Below are 22471 nucleotides of genomic sequence, written 5' to 3' on the forward strand. Positions count from 1 at the left end.
CATGGTTTTTCTCTTGGTCTTCATCACTGGTTTTCAACAGTTTTATTTATTTATTTTTTTAATTTTTTAATTTTTTTAATATTTTATTTTTTTTAATTTTAATTTTTTGTGAATATACTGTACAGAGGGGTTACAATTACATGGGCAAGATAATGAGTACATTTCTTATCAAGCATTGCAGCCTCCTCCTTTGTTTACCCTTCACATCCCTTCCCAGCCTCCCCCCGCCCCCTCAACAGTTTTAATGTTAATGTGCTTGATATGAAATTCTTTGTGTTTACTTTGCTTGGTATTAGCATTTCATATCTGTAAACTTCTAGCTTTTTTCCAGTTCAAATTATTTTCTATTGTTTGGGTAAGACATCTCATTTCTTTGCTAAAACTGTTATGCATTGACAACATATTCATAGCTGGTGCAGGTAGTGCACAACCATGACTCTAGTTACTCAGGAAGTAGAGATATAGTAGACCATGGTTTAAGATGGCATAGGCAGAAAAGTTTGCTACTTTGAATCTTCCCTTCCCCCAAGTCAGCAAAAAGCAGGTCTTCAGGCATAGTTCAAGTAGTAAGAGCCCTTGAGTTCACACACCAATACTGCTAAAAAAAAAAAAACCCAGAAAAATGTTTTATGCTATGAAAAAATTGAGTAGGATTATAGTACTTACTTTAAAACATGTTCCAGGTCAAATGTTGGAAGATCCCAGCTATAATCCCAGCAGAAACCTGTGAGATTCTTTTTTTTTTTTTTTTTTTGGTCCAGTCGTGGGGCTTGAACTCTGGGCCTGGGCGCTGTCCCTCAGCTCTTCAGCTCAAGGCTAGCGCTCTACCACTTGAGTCACAGCGCCACTTCTGGCTTTTTTCTTTTTGCTTATGTGGTGCTGAGGAATCGAACCCAGGGCCTCAGGCGTGCAAGGCAAGCACTCTACCACTGAGCCACCTCCCCAGCCCCACCTGTGAAATTCTTATTTCCAACTAATTAACAAAAAGCTAGAACTGGAGATGAGGCTCATGTGACAGAATGCCAGCAAAAAAGCTAGGCAAGAGTGTGAGGTTCTGGGTTCAAACTCTAGTATTGACACACATGTGTATGCACACATACAACACATATATGTACACACAGATGTACTTCATTTTCAAAGCTCCTTTAATGTTGGGGAAATTTTGAATTATATAATGAATAAAATTAATGTTAAATTATTGAGTTTCTAGTCTAGGCTGAACTGTGGACTATACTTGGGACAACAGCTCTGGTCTATGTACAGATCTTTTGTCTTTTTTAACTAGATTGCTTTTGGTTTTACATTCCTTTCAAAGTTTTCAGAGTTTTGGGGCTGGCTATATGTTCAGTTAAAAAGCCCATTCAACTGGACTTCAGTGGCTTATGCCTGTAATTCTACCTACTCAGGAAGCCAAGATCTGAGGATCATAGTTTGAAGCTAGCCCAGGCAAGAAAGTCTGTGAGGGCTGGGAAGGTAGGGCTCAGTGGTAGAGTGCTTGCCTTGCATACATGAGGCCCTGGGTTCGATTCCTCAGCACCACATAAACAAAAAGAAAAAAGCCGGAAGTGGCGCTGTGGCTCAAGTGGTAGAGCGCTAGCCTTGAGCTGAAGAGCTGAGGAACAGAGCCCAGGCCCAGAGTTCAGGCCCCACGACCGCCCTCCCCTCCCCCAAGAAAAAAGAAAGTCTGTGAGACTCTTAGCGCCACTAAATTACAAAAAAAAAAAAAAAAAAAAAGCTATGGTTCAAGTGGTAGAGCATTAGCCTTAAGTAAACAAGATTTATAGCTCTACTACCATACTGTAACTGTACGAAAAAGATCCAGAAATATGAGCTTGTTCTAACAACACAAATCAAAATACTTTACTCTGTTAAACTAATGGAACCATGCATTCTTCTTTATCTCCTAACTCCCTTTCTCTCTCCTTCCCTTCCTCATAGCAAATATTAAAGTGCCTAGGATGTGCCAGATATGCTTCCCATATTCCAGTGAACAAAATTGGAGCTCACATCAACTGCCATCATCATCATCATCATCATCATTATCATCATCATCATCACCATCACCACCACAACCACCACACAGTAGTATAAGTGAGAAATGGTGTATTTTAAGAAAAAATAAAGGAATATGAAGGGCACTAAGAAAGCTGGAATTTACACAGGGCAGTCAAGGCAGATTTGCATTATTCATTTATTTTTGTCGGTCACGGGGCTTGAACTCTGGACCTGAGTGCTGTCCCTCAGCTCTTCAGCTCAAAGCTAGCACTCTACCATTTGAGCGACTGCGCCACTTCCGGTTTTCTGGTGGTTTATTAGAGATAAGAGTTTCACAGATTTTCCTGCTCGGGCTGGCTTTGAACCTTGATCCTCAGATCTCAGCCTCCTGAGTAGCTGGGATTATAGGCGTGAGCCACTGGCACCCATCTGCATTATTTTTAAGATATAGGTAATTAGATGTTAGGCAGGATAAAAAAGAAAGACATTTAGGAGGAGGGAAGGATGGAGACCTCAAAAAGAAGAAAAGAAAGTTTTAAAGTAAGTCAACATTAAGAGGATTAAAAAGAAAAACCCAACATACAAAACAAACCAAAAAAACTCAACTGGGTGCTGTGGCTCATATATGTAATCCTAGCAACTCAGAAGGCTGAGTTGGTAAATCAGCCCCAAACAAAAATGTTTGTGTGAGTCTAGCCCCAAATAATCAGTAATCAGCTGTGCTGAAGGTGTGGCTCACCAGCCAAGCTAGCAAGCAGAACAAGAACTTGATGCCTTGAGTTCTAGCTCTAGCCACAGTAAAAAACAAAATGAAAGAAAAACTCTTGAAATTTCACTTCATATAACCTGTTATATCTCTCCTTATAAAACTAAAAAACAACAGTAAAAATATCTTTAGAAGTACTTACTTAAAAAAGTATAGTGCCAGGTACCAGTGGCCTACACCTGTAATCCTAGCTACTCAGGAGGCTGAGATCTGAGGATATCGGTTCAAAACCAGCCCAGTCAGGAAAGTCTGTGAGACTCTTATCTCCAATTAGGAAACTGGAAATGGCGCAGTGGCTCAAGTGGTAGAGCACTAGCCTTGAGCTGAAGAGCTGAGGGCCAGCGTTCAGGCCCAGAATTCAAGCCCCATGACCGACCAAAAAAAAGAAAGACAGAAAGAAAAAGAAAAAAAAGCTGGTTATCACTTAATTCTTATGATCTATTAAGTATCTTTTTTTTTTTCCTTGTCGGTTGTGGGGCTTTAACTCAGGGCCTGGGTGCTGTCCCTGAGCTCTTTGTGCTCAAGGCTAGTGCCCTGCCACCTTGAGCCACAGTGCCACTTCTGGTATTAAGGTGGTTAATTGGAAATAAGTCTCACGGAATTTACTGTCTGGGCTGGCTGGGAACTGTGATCCTCAGCTCTCAGCCTTCTAAATAGCTAGGATTACAGGCATGAGCCACCATTACCCAGAGTATTAACTTATAAATGAAAAGTTCAGTCAATGTCAGCAACTCATAGTATTCTACAACTTCTATTAACATTAAAAAAAAGCTTACATTTTTGTTAATTCCCTTTGAAGAATAGCCTAATTTTTAGACACTAGATGTGATAAATGTCCTAAATTTCAAATGATGTACTTAATTCACTAACCCAACAAAAAGAGACACCAGGAAACTTCACGTAACCAATGGCCAGGAGCCATCCCTGTTATGGAGGTAGACAGTGAGGGCTTTTAGCTGCCACTTCTAACTTGACTCCTGGAGGATATATTGGTGGCTCACGCCTGTAATGCTGGCTACTAAGGAGGCTGAGATCTGGGGATTACGGTTTGAAGTCAGCCCAGGCAGGGAAGTCTGTGAAACTCTTCAAGCCAAGGAACCACCAGAAAACCAGAAGTGGTGCTATGGCTAGCGTGCCAGCTAGCCTTAAGAGAAACAGCTCAGGGACAGCGCCTTACCCCTGAGTTCAAAGCCCTACAATCAACAAAAAACAAAACAAAAACCAACCAGCCAACCAACCAAAAAACCATACAAGGAAAAAAAGCAACTGAGGGTTTCAGAGATTGCTCTTCGGGTCTCTGTTTAGAGGGTCCGGAAAAAACAATTACCTGGTATTGCTTTTCCCAGACTTCACAGAATACCAGGAAGAACAGAATGTTTAGAATAACATTAATACTATTTACTCTGACCAGTCAAGTTGTTTAACTATATAGACAGATTTATCCAAAAAGTATATATTCCCACACAGGACATTATACAAATATTTTTGAAAGCTATGTCAAATAGTATTTGATTGAAAAATATTTTATTTGGTTGAAAGTCAATTACTATGCCATGGGCTTCCATATCTTAATGTTGACTTGCCCAAAATTGGAAGAATGATTCTACAAAGTTGGCTTTAGTTCTACAATGCAAGAGAAACATAAAAAACCATTGGCTTATCTGCTTCAGCTGACATTAGCTGGTGAATTCATGAGTTACGGGCCTCTGTGATCTTTACCCATAAGGTAGCTAGAAAGAACTCTAAAATCCTTAGTGTTTCATTTATATATTTTAAGAAAGACAAATGAGTAAGTATATACTATTCCAGACATCACTGAGAGCTTACTAAAATGATTTCCAACTTAAAAGCAACTCTGTATATCAGTCTTATATAAAAAACTATGTATTAGTAAACCACCCAGAAAACTATAATATGCTCTCTTGGAGCAGTACAAACATTATTCAACACACAGCCTGAATTTTCAATCAACTGTAGATACTGTCATAGTCTGTGAATTAAACTCTACAGGTTTTAAATGATTCATTTTATTATAAACACTCAATCCAAAAAGATGATTAAAATAATTGAGATAAGGCTTGATTATAACCTTCTTTCCTCCAGTAACATCTGTGATAATAATATGCTATAATTTAAGGCAACTGAGGATGATTCACCATCTGTGAGTAAATGTAATTTTAGTTTTAGTGTCTTTTTTAGTACTTATGATAGGGTTTTCTGTCTTTTTTTTTTTTTTTTTTTTTGGTCATCCTCCTTTTATCCTTTTGTAATCTCAGCATGAGATGGCAAGCTGGGCTCAGGAGTTAAATTTCTTATCATGTTCCAGAACAAAATTAACAAACTCACTTAAAGGATTTACCCATGACCCTGGTCTCAATACAATGTTACTCTAAGAGTTAACTTTCCTGGGATCTCCCATAGTTCATCTGATTTCTCTATTTAGCAGTAATCCTGAAAATGAAGCTATATTTTCATTTATATGTCAGTCTGAAATATAAAGAACAGTTTCTTTGTGATCACAGTATGACAAACGAACAACACATTAGCATTCAAATGTGTCTCTGTATCGACTGTTCAGCCACTGATTCTAGTTCTGATCCTAGGACCACACATAAAACAAGATCAAATCTGCTTATATAAACAATTCTTCCATACTTGAAGACAAGTCTCTTCTGCTTGAATCTCTTCTTCTAAAGGTCAATAACAACAGTCAAGGCTGTTCTAAATCATTCACTGTATTCTTTCATTGTTTTGGTGATTCTTTGCAAGTCTCCCCAGTTGTGTTAAGGTGGCATATTTATATGTGCTCTGAAGAGACTAGTATGGACAGTCTCTCTACATTAGTAGCATACGGACAAACACATACAGTGGGGGTCCATAACATTGCTTCCATACACAACTCATTTAGCTAGCCAACATTGGAAAGTTTTCCAGGTTATTTTTTATTTTTTTGGGTCCGGTCATGGGGCCTGAACTCTGGGCTTGGGTGCTGTCCCTCAGCTCTTCAGCTCAAGTTTAGCACTCTACCACTTGAGCCACAGCACCACTTCCGGTTTTTTTCTTTTTTGCTTATGTGGTGCTGAGGAATCGAACCCAGGGCCTCAGGCATGCAAGGCAAGCACCCTACCACTGAGCCACCTTCCCAGCCCCTCCAGATTATTTTTTGAGACTATACAAAGTCCAAATTTACCTCTATAAACAAATCTTTAATCTTCCTTTTTTTTCTTTTTTCTTTTTGTCAGTAGTGGGGCTTGAACTCAGGGTCTAGGTACTGTACCTAACTACTTTTGCTCAAGGCTAGTATTCTAACATTTTGAGCCATAGCACCACTTCTGGTTTTCTAGTGGTTAATTGGAGATAAGAGTCTCATAGACTTTCCTGCAAGGGTTGGCTTTGGACCATGATCCTCAGATCTCAGCTGCTGAGTAGCTAGGATAATAGGCATGAGCCACCCTGGCTCTCAGCTTAGACCTGCTTCTGATGAAGTAGGTGGAACTACTATAAGACTGGAAGATTTGTGTGAGGCGCTGGTGGTGACTCATGCTTGTAATCCTAGCCACTCAAAAGGCTGAAATCTGAAGATTGAAGGTCAAAGCCATACCTACATCCAATAATCTTGCACACAATCTTCCTTCCTTATGTATTTATTACTGAAAAGGTGATGAATAGGGGAGTTACAGTTACATAAGTAAGGTAATGAGTACATTTTTTTTTTTTTAGGTCCAGCCGTGGGGCCTTAACTCTGGGTCTGGGCGCTGTCCCTCAGCTCTTCAGCTCAAGGCTAGTGCTCTACCACTTGAGCCACAGCGCCACTTCTGGCTTTTTTTTCTTTTTGCTTATGTGGTGCTGGGGAATTGAACCCAGGGCCTCAGGCATGCAAGGCAAGCGCTCTACCACTGAGCCACCTTCCCAGCCCATACATTTCTTTTTGAACACTGTTACCCACTCCCTCAGTTTCTCCTACTTTCTCCTCTTCACTCCTGCCCCTCCCCCCAAGTTGTAAAGTTCATTTCCAACGCAGTGTCTAGTGAGTATTATTGTTGCATTAATTCATCCTTTCTCCTGCCATTTCTGTGATTCCCTTTCCCTTCTGTGGATCAGATTCAAGACAAAGGGTACAGAAAACTAAAACAAAAACAAGTGGGGCTGGGAAGGTAGCTCAGTGGTAGAGTGCTTGCCTTGCATGCATGAGGCCCTGGGTTAGATTCCTCAGTACCACATAAGCAGAAAAAGGCCATAAGTAGAGCTGAGGCTCAAGTGGTAGAGCGCTTGCCTTGAGCTGAAGAGCTGAGGGACAGTGCCCAGGCCCCAGAGTTCAGGCCCCACAACCGACAAAGAAAAAAGAAAAAAAAGAAATAACTGCAAACAGAACATAATAAAACCCTCTTGTTTCCAATTCTTGGTGTCTATTTTGATAAGGTTCATTATATATGATCATATGCACCTTGCGATTGGGCTATTGTGATCCTCTGCTAAAAATATCATAAACATATTCTAGTTATTACAAATAAGGGAAACCATGCAACCTACATTTCTTTGGGCCTGGTTTGCTTCCCTTAACATAATTTTTTTCCAGGTCTTCCCATTTCCTTATGAATGGGGCAATATCATTCTGATGGAAGCATGGAATACTATGTGTATATATACCAAATTTTCTTGATCCATTCATCTACTGAGAGGCAATCTAGGCTGGTTTCATATCTTAGCTATGGTAAAGAATGCTGCAATGAACATGGTTGTGGTGGTATCTTTAGTATGGCCTTTAGTATGCCCAGGAGTGGGATTGTTGGGTCATAGGGAAGCTCTATGTTTAATCTTTTGAGGAACCTCCAGAGTGGTTGAACAAGTTTACATGCCAACCAACAGTATAGTTGTGTTCCCTTTTGGCCACATCCTGCCGGCATCTGTTAGTATTAGATTTCGTGAAAATGGCTATTCTAACCGGGGTGAGGTAGAATCTCAATGTTGTTGTTTTGATTTGCACTTCTTTTATGACCAGAGATGTTGAACATTTCTTCATGTTTTTCTTCTACTGGCCATTCTTAGTTCCTCTCCAGAGAAGCCTTTCTTTTTTTTTTTTTTTTTTTGGGATCCAGTCGTGGGGCCTGAACTCTGGGCGTGGGCGCTGTCCCTCAGCTCTTCAGCTCAAGGCTAGTACTCTACCACTTGAGCCACAGCGCCACTTCCGGCTTTTTTCTTTTTGCTTATGTGGTGCTGAGGAATCAAACCCAGGGCCTCATGCATGCAAGGCAAGCGCTCTACCACTGAGCCACCTTCCCAGCCCAGAGAAGCCTTTCTTTAAGTCTTTAGCCCACTTGTTAGTGGGGTGGTTGTTTCTTTGAGGATTTGTTTTTGGGTGATTTAATTTTTTGAGCTCTAAGTATATTTTAGATACGAGGATCTTGTCTATTGTATGGCTAGTGAAGATCTTCACACAATCTGTGGGCTTTCTATTTATCATGTTAGCTGTGACTTTGCTATACAGAAGCTCTGCAGTTTAATACAATCCCATTTATTCATCCTTTCTTTGATTTGCTTGTTTCTGGGTTTTTAATTAAGAAAGGAGCTCTAGTGTTTTCCCTATTCCTTCCTGTAATATTTTCAGGGTATCTGTTTTTACCTTGAGGTCTTTGATCCATTTGGAATTGCTTCTGGTGCAGGGTGATATATAAGGATCTAACTTCAGTTTTCTACATGTGTACAGCCAGCTCTGCCAGAACTATGTGTTGAAAAGCTTTTCTTTCTTCCATTTCGTTTTGTTGGCTCCCTTATCAAAGATTAGGTGGCCATAGGTCTGTGAGTTAATTTCTGGATCTTCAATTCTATTCCATCAGTCCTCAGGCCTGTTCTTGTGACAATACCAAACTGTTTTTTATTATTATGGCTTTGTAATAGAGTTTGAAGTTTGGTATTGATATTCCTCCAGCACTGTTCTTCCTGTTAAAGACTGTTTTTGCTATTTGGGGTCTTCTATTATTCTATATGAATTTTTGATTGTTTCTTCTATTTCCTTAAAGAATGATGTTGGGGGCTGGGAAGGTGGCTCAGTGGTAGAGTGCTTGCCTTGTATGCATGAGGCCCTGGGTTTGAATCCTCAGTACCATTTAAGCAGAAAAAGCCAGAAGTGGCACTGTGGCTCAAGTGGTAGAGCGCTAACCTTGAGCTGAAGAGCTGAGAGACAGTGCCCAGTCCCAGAGTTCAGGCCCCATAATGGACAAAAAAAAAGAAAAAGAAAAAAAGAAAGAAAAAGAATGATGTTGGGATATTGATGGGTATTGCATTGATAAGCTTTTGGCAGTACTGCCATTTTCATGATGTTAGTCCTAATCCAGGGGCTTTGGAAGTTTTTCTATTTCCTTAGATTTGTTTTAATTTCCTTTTTTCAGATTTTTAAAGTTTTCATTATAGAAGTCTTCACTTCTCTGGGTAAGTTAATTCCTAGGTATTTTATTTAATTTTTTTTTGAGGCTATTACAAAGGGAGTTGCTTTCCTGATTTCCACCTTGCTCTTCTCATTGTTGGCATACAGAAAAGCTATTGATTTTTGTGGATTAATTTTATACCCTACTACTTTGCCAAAGACACCCTTATCTCTTCTTCAACTGAAATTGGGCCTTCCACTCTAGACTCCCATCTCCCAGGTCTTTCATACCCCAATATCCATCTGGAGGTAAGACTGCTATCCTTAATTTGTTGCTCCCTGGCTAGTATTATTTTATCCTCAAGCCAACAGCCCTGGTCATATGTGCTTTTCCTTATAGTTGTCCCCTACCCCTTGTGGCTTCTAGATGCCTATTCCATTTATCCTAGGGCCCAGTCCATTAGCTGGTTCAATCACATTAACTTTCATCAACATCCATGCTATCTCAGATCCTCACACTCACAGCCAAAGCTAAAGTACATTATCACCAAGATCCACTCCACTTTTGAAAGCATAGCCTAAATAAATTGCTCTTTAATCTCAATCTTTTTACTTCTACTTGCTGTTTCCTTAATTAAATCAAAATCTCCCTTCTCTTGTCCTCTCTACATTATCTACAATTTTCTGATATTTTACTCCTTTTTTTTTTTTTTTCCGGTTGGTTGTGGGGCCTGAACTCTGGGCCTGGGCACTGTCCCTCAGCTCTTCAGTTCAAGGTAAGTGCTTTACCACTTGAGCCACAGCGCCACTTCCTGCTTTTTCTGCTTATGTGGGGCTGAGGAATAGAACCCAGGGCCTCATGCACGCAAGGCAAGCACTCTACCACTGAACCACTTTCCCAGCCCTATTTCTTTCTTGAATCAGTTTAGACACCAAGATCTATCACTTCTTGGAAACAGCCATGGTAATCTTCATGGATTTTTGGGCTGGTTCACATAGTATAGTTCAAATAAATTTGAAGTAGTGTAAAGATAAATACAAACCAACAAACCAGAGTTCTACTTCATGTAAGAATAGGAATTAGTGGATTCTTAACATTTTAAGAACTCTCAGGAATTACTCAGAGTGAGCTACTGCATTGTGGTGTGACCCAGCTGACCAGAAGAACACCTGCCATCTTGCTCAGGACTGTAAGTCTCACTGCTGTTTATGTGCTCTGGGACTTCTGGAAGTGATTAGGATGACTAATGTGCTGTTGTTTTACAAACTCTGTTATTATAACTGAAAATATTTTTACATCCTACAACAATATCTCTCAAGCATTCATTTAGCAGTGGTTATAGAAATTATGCTGAAAAAAAGTGTCCCCAAACAGTACCAAAACAGAGACTGATTGTGATAAAAGCCCACATGAAGACCAAACACCCACCAGGAGAGCCTGTACTATTCAATGAGGAGAAAATACTCTAAAAAATTAGACATATAAAAAAATTAAAGTAAAATGTGTTACAATACTACATATTTCTGGGCCTCCCTAATATCCCTTCACATTTTTCCTATGAGACAATTAGTCTTTAAATCTGAACTTTAAATCACAAGATTAGTAGTTCATCAGCCAAATAAATGTAAATGTCTTTGAGAATTTAGCCTGGAGCTGGTGGCTCACACTGTAATCCTAGTTACTAAGGAGACTGAGATCTGAGGATCCTGATTCAAAACCATCCCAGGCAGGAAAGGCTGTGAGACTTTTATCCCCAATTAACCATCAGAAAACCGGAAGTGGAGCTGGGTCTCAAAGTGGTAGAGCACAGCCTTGAGCAAAAGAGCTCATAGTCCCAAGTTCAAGCCCCACAAATGACCCCCAAAAAACCCACACATAATTTCCTCTACTTTTTCTGCAAAGTATTTCTTTTTGTCCAGTACTACATTTCAGGAATATAGCAAACAGTGTGGAGATTATGGAGTCAGACTTTCTGGGTCTGAAGCTCCTAGCTCAATCATTTTCTAGCTACGTGACTTTATAATCTCTCTATTGGTTTCCTTATCTGAACAGTTCAGACAATATTACCCACTTTTAGGGCTGTTGTGAGGACAGAATGAGTTGATATATTTAAGATGCAAAAACCCTGTGTGACACTCAGTAAACAGTAGGTAAGCATTAGCTATTATAGTAGTTATCTTCTCCATTACCATCAGCACTTTCCTAACAACCCTTGATGATATTTGTAAGCTGGAATTTGCCTCATTGGGTTAAAAAAGAATCTGCCTCTTTGGTAACAGTTTATGAAGCACTCATAGAATGTGTGGTAGTTCCTAGTAAAATATACGATGGTGTATTTTAGGGCATTAGGCATTAGCCCTTTTTTTTCTATTTTCTTTTGAACAGCTACTGAAAGCTTCATCACATTTCTGAGAATCAGTATATACTGGAGGAGGCAATATTTACCTTTTCTAGCAAAGAAAGTACCAGGCAAGCAATATAATTCTGAATAGGGTATGCTCAGAAACAGATATTTACATCTGTGATTCGACTGTTTCAGTGACTACTTCTTTAGCCATCTTACCTTTAGTCTGTCTTTAGGCAGTGCAACAACCCCCTGCTTAATGATTTCCAAGACCCGTTCTACTGACAGCTCAGCTCCAGCCTGTAGCAGCCTTGAGCTAAAGAAGGTGATCACCTGGAAATGAAAAGAGATATTTTTTAAATAAATTCTTTTGAGATGGGTGTTGCCTTTATGCTCAAGCAGGTCACCCCCTCCCTCCCTTCTCTACATACGAGGGTTTGAACTCAGGACCTGGAGCTTTCTAAGCAGAGGTCTACTACTTAAGCTATTTTTTTTTTTTGGGAGGGGGCAGTCCTAGGGCTTGAACTCAGGGCCTGGGCACTGTATCTGAACTTCTTTTGCTCAAGGCTAGTACTCTACCACTTAAGCCACAGCACCACTTTTGACCTTATCTGTTTATGTGGTACTGAGGAATCAAACCCAGGGCTTCATGCATACTAGGTAAGTATTCTACCACTAAGCCACATTTTTTTTTTTTTTTTGTCCAGACTGGCCTCAAATTGTAATAGCCCTATCTCCATGCTTAAGTAGCTAGGATTGTAAGTGTGAGCCATTGAGTTGGGTTCCCAGGTTGGTCTTGAACACACAATTTCTCTGTCCCAGCTTCACAAGTAGCTGGTATTACAGATCTATACCACTGTGATCATCTACCTACCTACCTACCTACCTACCTACCTACCTACTTAGTGCCTATCCTAGGGCTTGAACTCAGGGCCTGGGAGCTGTCCCTGAGCTTCTCCCCAAACCCCCCTTGCTCAAAGCTAGCACTCTACCATTTGAGCCACAGTTTTTGGTAGTTGATTGGAGTCTCATAGACTTTGCTGCTCAGGCTGACTTTGAACTCTGATCTTCAGATCTCAGCTTCTGGAGTAGCATAGAATTACAGGTTTTATGAGCCCACTGCCATCTGGCTATAAAATTTTTAAACAAACAGTTGTATAAAATGTATTTTAAGTAGATACCTTTCTCACATTGTAGTAAAACTATCCTAATTCCAGTTCTAAGCAGATTTGGCTTTTAACTTTACCTTCCCTTCTATGTACACCCTGTTTTTTTTTTTTTCTTTTTTTTGTCAGTCCTGGGGCTTGAACTTAGGGCCTGAGCTTCTTTTGCTCAAGGCTAGCACTCTACCACTTGAGCCACAGTGCCACTTCTGGCCTTTACTGTATATATGGTACTATGGAATCGAACCCAGGGTTTCATGCATGCTAGGCAAGCACTCTACCACTAAGCCACATTCCCAGCCCTGTGCATCCTTCTCTTTATGACATCTGATAGCAAGCATCAACAGTACACATTCAGGGATGACTGTTCTTGTTGTAAATTTGTCAGCCTCCCAAATTTTGCTTATTCTTGTGCTACCTCATCTGGTATTTGTATGTCATTGAAAGAAGCTCAAGTTAGCTCAAAGCAAAATTCATCAATTTTGAGGCTTAATAGGAGGTCTCAGAAAAATTCTTTTTTTTTTTTTTTTTTTTTTTGGGTCTGGTCGTGGGGCCTGAACTCTGGGCCTGGGCGCTGTCCCTCAGCTCTTCAGCTCAAGGCTAGCGCTCTCTTGAGCCACAGTGCCACTTCTGGCTTTTTTTCTTTTTGCTTATGTGGTGCTGAGGAATTGAACCCAGGGCCTCACGCATGCGAGGCAAGCGCTCTACCACTGAGCCACTTTTCCAGCCCTCAGAAAAATTCTTAATAAGAAAGCAGGGCTGGGAAGGTGGCTCAGTGGTAGAGCTCCTTGCCTAGCTTAAGTGAGGTCTTTTTCATTTAATTTAAAAAAATTGCTATTATAAAGGTGATGTACAGAGGGGTTACAGTTATGTAAATATGGTAAAGAATACATTTCTTTTTGGACAGTGTCTCCCCTTCCTTCACTCTTGCCCAGTTTTTTTCCTACTATCCCTACTCACAAGTTGTATAGTTCATTTTCAACACAGTATGCAGTGAATACCATTGCTTCATTTGTTCATCCTTTGTTCCTCTATTTCTGTGCTCCCCTTACACTCCCAAAGACAGATAAGCAAACATACAGAACAAAAAGAGCAAAATAGAACAAAACAAAGAAACTCTTGTTTTCATTTCCTGAAGTTCCTGAGTGAGGTTCTTTTAAATTACTCTTCTAAATATTAATTATTAAGAAGACCATACCTTTTCTCTTAACTATTCTAGTTGAAAGTAAACCAAGTTAGGTAAATGCCACTGACATGTATTTGTCCCAATGGAGTTAGAATCATTACCAAGTGTGTGCCTCCCACCTCAGAAAACGACTAACAGCAAAGGCAGCTGTGGCTGATTATATTCCTTTTCATTCCAGATAAACAAGAAAGTTGCTTGAGATAAAGAAATGATCATCCATTCTTTCACAAGTTGCTCATTATATCCACACAGGTTGGTTCCCCAGTATGTGCTTATACATTTTATTTTTTTAAGCTTCTTTTGGGATTCTGGGATTCAAATTGTTTTGACACAGTAGACTCATAAATTCATTTCTGTACCATAGTCACTAAATCTTTTTTTTTTTTTTTTAAGTCATGGGGCTTGAACTCTGGGCTTGGGTGTTGTCCCTGTGCTCTCCCCTGTGCTGAAGGTGAGTGTTCTACTGCTTAAGCCACAGCGCCATTTCCAGTTTTCTAGTGGTTTATTGGAGATAAGAGTCTCTTGGAATTTCCTACCCCAGCTGGCTTTGAACCATGATCCTCAGATCTCAGCCTCCTGAGTAGGAGGATTACAGGTGTGAGCCACTGGCGCCTGGCTTAGTCACTAAATCTTTGAAGAAAGACACATTACAATGGTTCCTTCAAACTCTTAAAATGTGCAACAAAGAAGCAAAAAAAAAAAAAAAATGCCTTCCTGTTGTATAACTACCTTTATAGATCTTAAACATAAAGTTTTCAAAATTGACTATCCATACAAATGATCACTTTCTACTGGTAAAAATGGTTGATATCAGCAATTTCAGGGGATTTAACCAAATAGCTGTGGGTAAAATAAAGAGAAGGAACATATGTGTTAAAAATATACTCTAAGGGGCTGGGAATGTTGCGTGGTGGTAGAGTGTTTGCCTAGCATGCATGAAGCCCTGGGTTTGATTCCTCAGAATCACATACACAGATGAAGCTGGAAGTGGTGCTGTGGTTCAGGTGGTAGAGTACTAGGCTTGAGCAAAAGAAGCTCAGATACAGTGCTACAGTGCCCAGGCCCTGATTTCAAGCCAAAAACAAAACAAAACAAAACAAAAACATTCTAAGAAATGAAAAAAAGTAAAAAACAGATTTGTCAGACATAAAATGTCTTTCTCATATTTACTAGAAGCTGATATTTTGTTATTGGATGATGTTTGAAAGATAACAGAGGAAAGTAGTAGTTCTCAAATACAGCTGAGTATCAAAAAAAGTTGGGAGGCTTTGTAGTATACTTATTCCTTGCCAGAGACCTTCTATATCAATATCTTCTGGTGATTTTGATCAGCCAGAATCTAGAACAGTGGGCTTCAAAATTTTCTGACTTATATGCCTATAAGCTAAAAAAAAAAAGGGGCTGGGAAGGTGGCTCAGTGGTAGAGTGCTTGCATTGCAAGCCAGAGGCCCTGGGTTCGATTCCTCAGCACCACATAAGCAAAAAAGCCGGAAGTGGCACTGTGGCTCAGTGGTAGAGCGCTAGCCTTGAGCTGAAGAGCTGAGGGACAACGCCCAGGCCCAGAGTTCAGGCCTCACGACCGGACCCAAAAAAAAAAAAAAAAAAAAAAAAAGCTAAAAAAAAAAAAACAATAAAAAAACCCCACTGGGATTACAGGCACCTGTAATCCTAGCTACTCAGGAGGCTAAGATCTGAGGATTGTGGTTCGAAGCCAGTCTCAGCAGGAAAGTCTGTGAGAGGGCTGGGAAGGTGGCTCAGTGGTAGCGTGCTTGCCTTGCATATATGAGGCCCTGGGTTCAATTCCTCAGCACCACATAAGCAGAAAAAGCTGGAAGTGGTGCTGTGGCTCAAGTGGTAGAGCACTAGCCTTGAGCTGAAGAGCTGAGGGATAGTGCCCAGGTCCAGAGTTCAGGCCCCATGACTGGCAAAAAAAGCAAAACAAAAAAAAAGTCTGTGAGATTCTTATCTCAAATTAACCACCAGAAAACTGGAAGTGGTACTGTAACTCAAGTGGCAGAGCACTCACCTTGAGCTAAAGGACTCAGGGACAGCTCCCAAGCCAAAAGTTCAAGCGCCACCAGGACAGACAAAAAAAAAAAAAAAGAAAGGGAAGGTTTTCTTATTGTCTATGTTCTATCAGTTTATATTGCAAAATATATATAAAAGAAAATTAAAAAGAATAAAATACAAATGAACTAGATATTAGAAATACTTAGCTAATAATACAAAACATACAAAATATTACTAAAAATAATTAGATAAATCAGTTATCATAATTCTTGCTAGCAGTAATACTTATTTAACATTATCATGAGGGAACAAAATATATTCCCTCAGTAAGATATGCTGTTTATGATAGTAGATGTAAATCTGTACTAGAAACAGTCCTCCTGATAATATTTATACATCTATTTCTTGTGAGATGATGGAGTTCATCACTGTTTCCACCTTGTAATGCGATGCCTGTACTATAAGGAGAGGGACATTTGTCATTATCTTTTGTTGTGTTTACTGATATTACTGTTATTATTTCCAACTTGGAAGATAATATTCATGAAGGTTTAGGTCCAACAACTAGGAACACAACTGTACAATAAACTGTAAGAAAAATCACAGGTACAGGCAATTGTGCCAACTCCTATATGTTGAGGTTTTCTTCCTTTCTCTTCCCTCAGGACAGACAGGGTTCTGTAGTTGACTGTGCCACTTTATCAGTGCCAATGGTGTTTGGCAAGTGCTGTACCACTGAGCCACACCCCAGGTCAGTACCAATACTATCAGTAACAAGAAATCTCTTTAGATGAGCAAATAAAGTTCTAATATATTCTTTACCAAGATAACAAAATGCCTATAGTCAAAAGTCAAGCAGAAGACACAGTATTCATATTATAAAGACACTGCAAGCCAACGAAGAGTGAGCATCCATATACCTCCAAAGAGCAAAGGGATGAGATGACCATCCTGTTTGGTTCTCTGGCTTACACTGGCCTACCGCTAAGCTACAAGGAGATCTCATCCCACCAGGAGAGCTGGTGAGCATGCAAGAGGCTCAGGTTCTCAGTAAATTTTTCTTCCTGTCTTTATCCTGAATGCTGTGATTACTGGTGTGTAACAGCATGTCTACTAGGCTTAAGTTTTTTGTTTTTCCTTTTGGTGCTGAGCCTGGGGCTTGAACTCAGGGCCTGGGTGCTATCCCTGGATATTTTGCTCAAGGCAAGTGCTTTACCACTTGAGCCACAGCTCCATTTCCAGCTTTCTGGTGGTTAAATGGAGATAAGAGTCTCCAACTTTCCTGCCCAGGTTGGCTTTAAATGGAGATCCTCAGATTTCAGACTCCTGAGTTGCTAGGATTGCAGGCTTAAGACATTGGCACATTCCTACGTTTAGGTTTTTTTTTTTTTTTTTTTTTTGGGTCTGGTCGTGGGGCCTGAACTCTGGGCCTGGGCGCTGTCCCTCAGCTCTTCAGCTCAAGTTTAGCACTCTACCACTTGAGCCACAGTGCCACTTCTGGCTTTTTTCTTTTTGCTTATGTGGTGCTGAGGAATCGAATCCAGGGCCTCATGAACACAAGGCAAGTGCTCTACCACTGAGCCACCTTCCCAGCCCCTACGTTTAGTTTTTAAGAGTATAATATATTTGAAATAAAAGATATAGGATATTTAGTCAGAAATTTCAAATAGAATCAGAATGAAATCCCAGAAAAAAGTGTGAAACCCTCCCAATGATATGGACCTATTTGCATGCATTTATAATTTGTGATGATGATGACTTCAACAGATTTTTAAAAATAAACTTGTACAGCAAGCACTAAAACTGTGAAAGTGGGTAAATTTTGTTTTCCTTGAAAATATCTGCACAAGACATAGCCAAAAAAGAAACCTTAAGGTAAAATGTTTAACTAAAATGGGAATAAACTTTGTTAATGTATCTCTAAGGCAACCTTTCAAAAAAAGTACTCTCTCACAGTGCATGTTTTATAGCTTCCTCCACCTATCACAATTGGTCTGTAGCTCATAAAATTTACATATAGTAAACTACTAACCATCATACTATTGGCTTTGAATAGCAATTGCCCAAATTCATGCCTTGCCTTGATTAATCAGTTGTGTTCTTTGAGTAACCACTTGTCATGAAACCAGTGAGTGATTATTCATCATAAACTGATGGAAGACTATTAGAAGAGGGTAAAAAGCCAGTATGTGCTAGGTGAGGTAAACATTCTTTTCTAAATAGCCACTTACCCAAGTGTTAAGTGGAGAGCTAAGTTTTTGTTTTTTCAAAACAATTAGGCCTGTTCTAGAAAGCAAAATACATACGTATTCTCTCATTGAGTTGTTTTATTTTTCCCTCAAGTTTTCTCTCTTTGAGTTGTGTTATTTTTCCCTCAAGTTTTTGCTTTAATCACTACAGGTACTGACGGACAAGTTATCCTATAGTGGATATCTCCAGAGGATTTACATGGGGAAAAAAAAATACTCCAACTTCTTCCAGGCAGAAACTTAGAGAACTTGAAGAACTTAAATAGGGCTGGGAAGGTGGCTCAGTGGTAGAGCACTTGCCTTGCATGCCTGAGGCCTTGGGTTCAATTCCTCAGCACCACATAAGCAAAAAGAAAAAAGCCAGAAGTGGTGCTGTGGCTCAAGTGGTAGAGCGCTAGCCTTGAGCTGAAGAGCTGAGGGATAGCACCCAGGCCCAGAGTTTAGGCCCCACGACCGGATCCAAAAAAAAGAACTTAAATAGTGCCAGGTTGCCTGGGTTAAAATCCTTTAAGTCTTTACAATTTAGGGAGAAGGCGAGGGGCGGGGGGGAAGTGGGAGAAAATGAGGGAGAGGTAACAATGTTCAACAAGAAACATACTCATTACCTTACTTATGTAACTGTAACCCCTTTGTATATCACCCTTACAAAAAAAATCTTTTAAGTCCTGGCAAGTTATTTAAATTTTCTATGCCTCAATGATGTATAAATGAGAAAAACATACAGAGCCTGCCTCATAAGTTGTTGTGAGAATTAAATTAGTTATTATCTGCCAAGTGAAAACTGCCTTACATATATTAAATGTTCATAAAATGTCAGCAAGTATCATTTTAGGTGTATTTCAGAATTTGTTTATAAAATAACAAAGTTGCCACATCTACCACATAGGAACCAATACCAATAAAGCACATGAAAGTACTCTGTTAACAGTGAAACATGCATGTTGCTACCATCACCAACAGCCTATCCCATCAACATCTGTTGGAGTTGTATTTCCTGATTTTATACTGTATGTGTAGACTAAAGATTTGTAATAACTGAGTATGCTGATAAGGGTCACCTTATTCAAATGAGTAGGATAATATTAAATCTACTGAGAGTAAATTCCAGAAAGACAACATATTAAACAAATCACCACTAACTTAATACACTGCTAAGGGCCAACTAAAACTTGAATTCATGTATAACTATTGTCTTTCAAAAAATGTAGATGAGTTTTACTATTTCCAGAAAAATTAAGCTCAGTACCAGATTGAGGCAGTTTTAATATTTATTCTTTGCATGATTTAGTTTCATTATAGGTTTTTATCATGAAAAATTATTGAGTTTAAACAAATACTTTTTCTGCACGTGTTGAAGTGATCACATGGTTTTATTTCTTTAGTTTATTGATATGATGAGTTAATTCTGTTTTTGTTGTTGTTGTTTTTTCCTTTTGTGACTGTCCTAAGGCTTGAGCTAAGGGATTAGATACTGTCCCTGAGTTTTTCTGTTCAAGGCTAGTGCCCTACGACTTGAGCCACAGTTTAACTTTCAGCTTTTTGGTGGTTAATTGGAGAGAAGAGTTCTACAGACATTACTGCATGGACTAGCCTCAACCATGATCCTCAGATCTCAGCCTCCTGAGGAGCTAGAATTACGAGTATGAGCCACTGGTGTCTGGCTAGATATTTAGTTTTTTAAGGGTGATCCAGCTCCTGTTCCTGGAATAAATTATACTTGATCCTGATATCTTTATTACTCCTCTGATATACAGTTAGATTTGCTATTATTAAGGATTTCTGCACTTATGTCCATGAGCAACCTATAACCCTCTGAGATTAATCTTGGTCTCTGGTTTGATTTCCTCCCTAAATCTCTGTTGGAATGTGGCTATGCCCACTGGCTTATATATTGCCTACAATGTAACAGCACAGTTGAGTATATACCTGGAATCAGAGTAAGTTCTCTGTTTTGCTTACCTACAATGTCTCTATTTTGCTTTTAGTTTTGAATTATTTTGTAGAAAGATCTGGGTTAGCAAGATTTTTTTTTCTACCACAGCATTTAAAGGTATCACTTCATTATTAGGCTTTCATTGCTTCTGCCTAGAAGATTCCTGTCATTATCGATCTCTGTTGTATAAACACTGTATATAATGTTTTTCTTTTCTCTGGCTGCATTCAAAGTCTACATTGTATTTTCTCTCAAAAAAAATTTTTTTTTTCATTGTGGGATTTGAACTCAGGGCTTGGCCACTGTCCCTGAACAATTTTTGCTCAAGAATAGCACTGTACCACTTGGGCCACAGTATCACATTCAATTTGGAGTGGTTAACTGGAGATAAGAACCTCACAGGAACTTTTCTGCCTGGGCTGGCTTTGAACTGTGATCCTCAGATCTCAGCCTCCTGAGTAGCTAGGATTATCGGTGTGAGCCACTAGCACCCAGTTCTTTCTAATATTTAAATTCTCTGTCTCTGCATTTGCAGATGGACTTATCCTGATAGAAGCTCTAAGATTTGTGGATCTATTGTTTGAAAACTTTCAGTATTAAAAATTCTCAGCCATTATTTCCTCTGATCTGTTTTTCTTTTCCTTTTGATACTCCAATTATATGTAAGTTAGATCATTTGACATCATCTTACAGTTCTGTGTTCTCATTTTTACATTGCATTTGCATAATTTCTTTTTGCTTTTGTTGGTCGTGGGGCTTGAATTCTGAGCCTGGGCAATGTTCTTCAGCTCTTCAGCTCAAGGCTAGCGCTCTACCACTTGAGCCACAGCACCACTTCCAGTTTTCTTGGAGATAAGAGTCTCATGGACTTTCCTGCCCGGGTTGGCTCCGAACCCAATCCTCAGATCTCAACCTCCTGAGTAGCTAGGATTACAGCTGTGAGCCACCAGCACCTAGCTACAGTTGCATAATTTCTATCAAACTACCCTCAAAATCATAGATTTTTTTTCCCTTCCTTAACTACACTCAAGCTTCCCAATGAGTCACAGTAATTTTCAGTCACAGTAACTCTTAGTCTGTCATATATTTTTTCTTATAGTTTTCATCTTTCTCTAAAATTCACTATGTGTTTATGCATATTATCCCTATTCTATTGGGTCAAGCAATGACAATTTTTTTTTTTGGGGTCCGGTCGTGGGGCCTGAACTCTGGGCCTGGGCGCTGTCCCTCAGCTCTTCAGCTCAAGGCTAGCGCTCTAGCACTTGAGCCACAGCGCCACTTCCAGCTTTTTTCTTTTTTTGCTTATGAGGTGCTGAGGAATCGAACCCAGGGCCTCAGGCAAGTGCTCTACCACTGAGCCACTTTCCCAGCCCGAAAATTTTTTTTTTTTTTCTGAAAAGAACCAGGTAGAAAATTGTTTTAGGCACTCTCATTCATAATATAGTTTCGGCTACATATGATATTCTTTTTAAAACAACTCTTTAAAAATGCAGAAGGTAGTCATAGTTTACTTGTTGCACAAAGGCAAATCATAGGCTGGTTTTGGCCAATGGATTTTATACTTTGTTCAGCTCGTCTAAGCAAACATTTTAACTCTAAGTAGTCATACTTAAATTCTCTGTCTAGTAGTTCCAACATCTGAATCATCACTGAGAATCTAGTTTTGCTATCTCTTGACAATGATTCTTCTTTGAATTTTTATTTATTTTACTTTTTATAATTTTTTGTTATTATAAAGATGGTATACAGAGGGATTACAGTTACAAGTCAGGTAATGAGCACATTTCTTTTTGACAGTGTCACCCATGATTCTTTTCTCTTTTCTTTCCCTCCCTCCCTCTCTCCCTCCCTCCCTCTCTCCTTCTCTCCCTCCCTCCCTCCTCCCTTTCCTTCTTCCCTCCCTCCCTCCCTCCCTCTCTCCCTCTCTCTCTTTCTTCTTTCTTTCTTCTCATTGTGTTCGGCTGACAAGCAGATTCCTGTCAGATACTGAGAAATGAACACATCTCTTCTTGGGTCAGGCTTGACATGAGCTAATTTTCATAGAAGATTACTGGTATGTGCATCATAACCTTTAAGGGCCTTAAATACTATACATTTTTCAGTACTAACACTACACTCTACTTTTGATTATCTTTGTATGCCTGGGTCACAAAGCAGGATCTGAAATGCCTATTCTTAGGTGAGTATCTTTGGTCTAATTAGACCAAAGATTAGATACCTGATTAGACACCAGGAGTGTCCTAATCATAAAAGGCTAGAGTTGGCATCAGGTTAATTTGAAAGAATAAAAGAACATATATATGTGTGTATATTTACACACATACCATATATATACATATATACATATATATACATATATACATACACACTATATATATATGTATCTCACCTACAGGGTTTTGTTTTTCTTGGGAATCCTTAGGGTAGTTTGGGGTTTCTGGTTCCTTGAAATGCTAGCTCAAA

General features: G+C 39.5%; 1 protein-coding gene across 2 annotated transcripts in view; it reads right to left on the minus strand.

Moving 5' to 3' along the window:
- Nucleotides 1–22471, minus strand: part of Dym (dymeclin) — a 322312-nt gene that overhangs the window by 35866 nt on the left and 263975 nt on the right. For both annotated transcript variants that reach the window (XM_042675227.1, XM_042675228.1), the window contains exon 16: nt 11687–11800. In XM_042675227.1, coding sequence (XP_042531161.1) covers nt 11687–11800 — 114 coding nt within the window. The remainder of the gene's footprint in view (nt 1–11686; nt 11801–22471) is intronic.

The sequence above is a fragment of the Dipodomys spectabilis genome, unplaced genomic scaffold, assembly GCF_019054845.1.
Source record: "Dipodomys spectabilis isolate Male_0828 unplaced genomic scaffold, ASM1905484v1 ptg000024l, whole genome shotgun sequence".
NCBI lineage: Eukaryota > Metazoa > Chordata > Mammalia > Rodentia > Heteromyidae > Dipodomys > Dipodomys spectabilis.